The 2,914-nt window shown below is 42.6% G+C and overlaps 1 protein-coding gene across 1 annotated transcript; it reads right to left on the bottom strand.

Annotated features, from left to right (window-relative positions):
* Positions 1–884: 884 nt before the first annotated feature.
* On the bottom strand, positions 885–2,315 carry LOC106780296. The gene has a single exon (XM_014668573.1). It carries the CDS (start codon positions 2,313–2,315, stop codon positions 885–887), a length of 1,431 nt encoding a protein of 476 aa, XP_014524059.1.
* Positions 2,316–2,914: the final 599 nt, after the last annotated feature.

The raw sequence follows: 2,914 nt of genomic DNA, 5'->3' as shown, positions 1-2,914 counted from the left end.
ACCCTTTTTGAAACTTTATTTCTCATTTCTTTTTTGAGTTTTTATTTATTTATTTTTTCCAAAATTTTCTCCTTGATTTTGGATGCCCCTGATGTACCCTTTAGGTTGACATCAATATGCTAATGATTCTTGTCGAGGGTGATGAAAACAACTATAATTTATGGCTCAAAAGGGGTGTAATTGGATAAACTTCTTTTGTCATTTGGATAAAGAAAAATGGCCACACGTCATTCTGAAGCTTGCTTGCCTTACTTTCACACGACCTTAAACCTGAAACAAAACTCTGTAACGGTTGACATATCGTCTTCATTTTCTTTTTTCCTCTTTTTTTTCCTTTTTTTTTCTTTTTTTTTTTTGTTTTGCAGACATTCTTATTTTATGCTCCCCGATCAATGCATCACTGGACAAAGGGCATTATGACGAGAAATCACCCCGACATTTTTTTTTTTGGAAGGAAATGAATGGTTAGGGGTTCAAGCAATATGAACGCAGATGCTTTGGTAGGAAAAGAACACAGGTTACCCTCAAAATAAATCAAGAAAAGACTCCGCCCCTTTGCCATTGTCTGGTTCCCTGTTTTAAAGAAATACTTTTTCAAAACTGTGTCTTTGGATTTTGAAGGTATTACGCCTTTGGCAACTTTATTAACAACGGATTCAACATGCGTCTTTTTTTTTCATTTTTTTTTCGACGACATCCTCCAGGACCGAGCTTGTCGATTGAATATACCCGTCATGCTTTTATGAACACGCGTTTAATTCTTTCCACTTTCATTTCCCTTTATTTACCTAACAGCTTAGCGCGACATGCAACATTTCAGAAAGTACGGGAACATGCAATATTTATTGAATGATGTAACAGAGTACAAAGCTTATAAAGCATTGTCAACATCCCTTAACAGCAATCGTCGAATGACAAACGCCCCCCCCCCCATGATAACTACACTTGGCATTTGCATCATAACCCCTAGGGTATGGAGGTTGTACAGGCTTCATCGGGCAAATGGCGACCAGACCCTTCTCGACCAGGTTAGGTAACAACTCCGCGTACGTCATAGGGATAGGGGTAAAGTTAACAAACTGATTCCTCCTTGGGTTGGTATTTTGACCCGTATTCAGATTTGGGTTCGTGTTCGCCCCAGCCTTCCAAGCTTCGGTTGGGATGCGATGCGGTGGACAATACCCTTGTTGTTGTCGTGGCCGAATTTGATGAGCAAACGAGGTATTAACAACATAGGGAGGTTGGCTTAAGCATGGTCGATAACTAGGAGTGAGAGCTTGATCTCTCCACACCGATGCTACATGCACATCCCCCTCCTTCTTCTTTCCTGGATTGAAACTGGGTTTTTCGTAATTCGCAGCCGTAGACGGGCCATAGGCAATTTTTCCGCTTTTCAGCCCGACTTCTATCCTTTCGCCAATTATGATGACATCAGCAAAATTAACGGACACATTTCCAATCATATGCTCATAAAATGGCAGCTGGAGCGTGTTTACGAACATCGCAACCATCTCTTTGTCAAACAAAGGCGGCTCAACTTGTGCGACTAACTCTCTCCATCGTTGGGCATATTCCTTGAAAGTTTCATTTTCTTTCTTCGCCATATTTTGCAACTGCAGACGGTCTGGTGCAACATGTGTATTGTATACATATTGTTTCACAAAGGCGTCAGCCAAGTCCGCCCAGCAACGAATTCGAACTGACTCCAAGTGGGTATACCAGTTCAACGCCACCCCAGCCAAACTATCTTGGAAAACGTGGATGAGTAGCTGCTCGTCGTAAGCATATGCGGCCATCTTTCTACAATACATGGTCAGATGGCTTTTAGGGCATGTACTTCCCTTATACTTCTCAAACTCTGGCGCCTTGAACTTATGCGGTATTTTCACGTCGGGCACCAAGCTCAGTCTTGCAATGTCGCCGAATCCATAACTTTCAACTCCTTCTATGGCCCTTAACCTCTCTTCCAGAATTTCGAGCTTGCTTTTGGCCCCGTCAATGCTAGTCATTACTCCATGTAGGGCAGTGTGTGGTGTAGCCTTGGATGAGAAATCTTCCCCAGTAGCCATGTATGCAGGTTGGGGTATAACTGTTACTCGCGCTCCTGCAAGTGTGGTTGTCTCATTCATCCCTACACCTGTCATGGGTGCCGACACTGAGACAGGACCCTGAGTGCTGATTGGCGGTACATTGATGGTGGTGGGAAACGAGAATGACGCATGCTCCGCTTCCGAGTAATCTCCGACAGGAGGGGTGTATCCCGGGGGCAAACCATATATCGGGAGAGGAATCGATGGGCTTAAGGCGTTAAGCATTGGGGGATAAGATGGGGCATTCCCCTCAATCCGTGCCGACGAGGATTCTCCTACAGTCTTTAGAGATTCTAGGGCAACAAGGATTTAGCCAATCTGGTCCTTCAGCTGGCCAATATCGGCTTTAACAGCTTCGTGCGCTTCTTCCCAGTCTTCCATAATTCTTGAATTAGCCTGGGTCTTATAAGGATGTCGTGGAAGTTTTGTCGTCATTTTTCCTCACTTTTATGCTCTATATTATTTTAATTAATTCAAATTAGATGAAAATGAAATATGTTAAACACAAGAAAACATGATGCATGCATGCTAGTGATAGGTGAAAATCACAGAATCATGATGATATTACTGATGGAAATTATCACAAGTCGGTACCAAACGAACATCCCGCATCTTTCACTTAAAGAAAACTCAGCTCAATACATTGCCTAAATCAACAAGGCAGAATCGGGCTACCGTGTAGCATCGGGTCTCGCATCAACTTCCATCAGGTATGATATTAAACGGACAAATTTGTGATTTCCCCTAAAACCGGCATGTTATCGAATGACAAACGAAGATGAAGCATGATGCATGCATAATGTGCAAAAATGTTATTTTCAAAA

The sequence above is a fragment of the Vigna radiata genome, unplaced genomic scaffold, assembly GCF_000741045.1.
Source record: "Vigna radiata var. radiata cultivar VC1973A unplaced genomic scaffold, Vradiata_ver6 scaffold_170, whole genome shotgun sequence".
Classification (NCBI taxonomy): Eukaryota; Viridiplantae; Streptophyta; class Magnoliopsida; order Fabales; family Fabaceae; genus Vigna; species Vigna radiata.
Note: the sequence above shows the minus strand (reverse complement) of the source record. Positions and strands in the feature narration are given on the sequence as shown.

Excerpts from the sequence above, each read along its gene's own strand:
- LOC106780296 (XM_014668573.1), bottom strand. The coding sequence starts at position 2,315 with ATGCTTAACGCCTTAAGCCCATCGATTCCTCTCCCGATATATGGTTTG.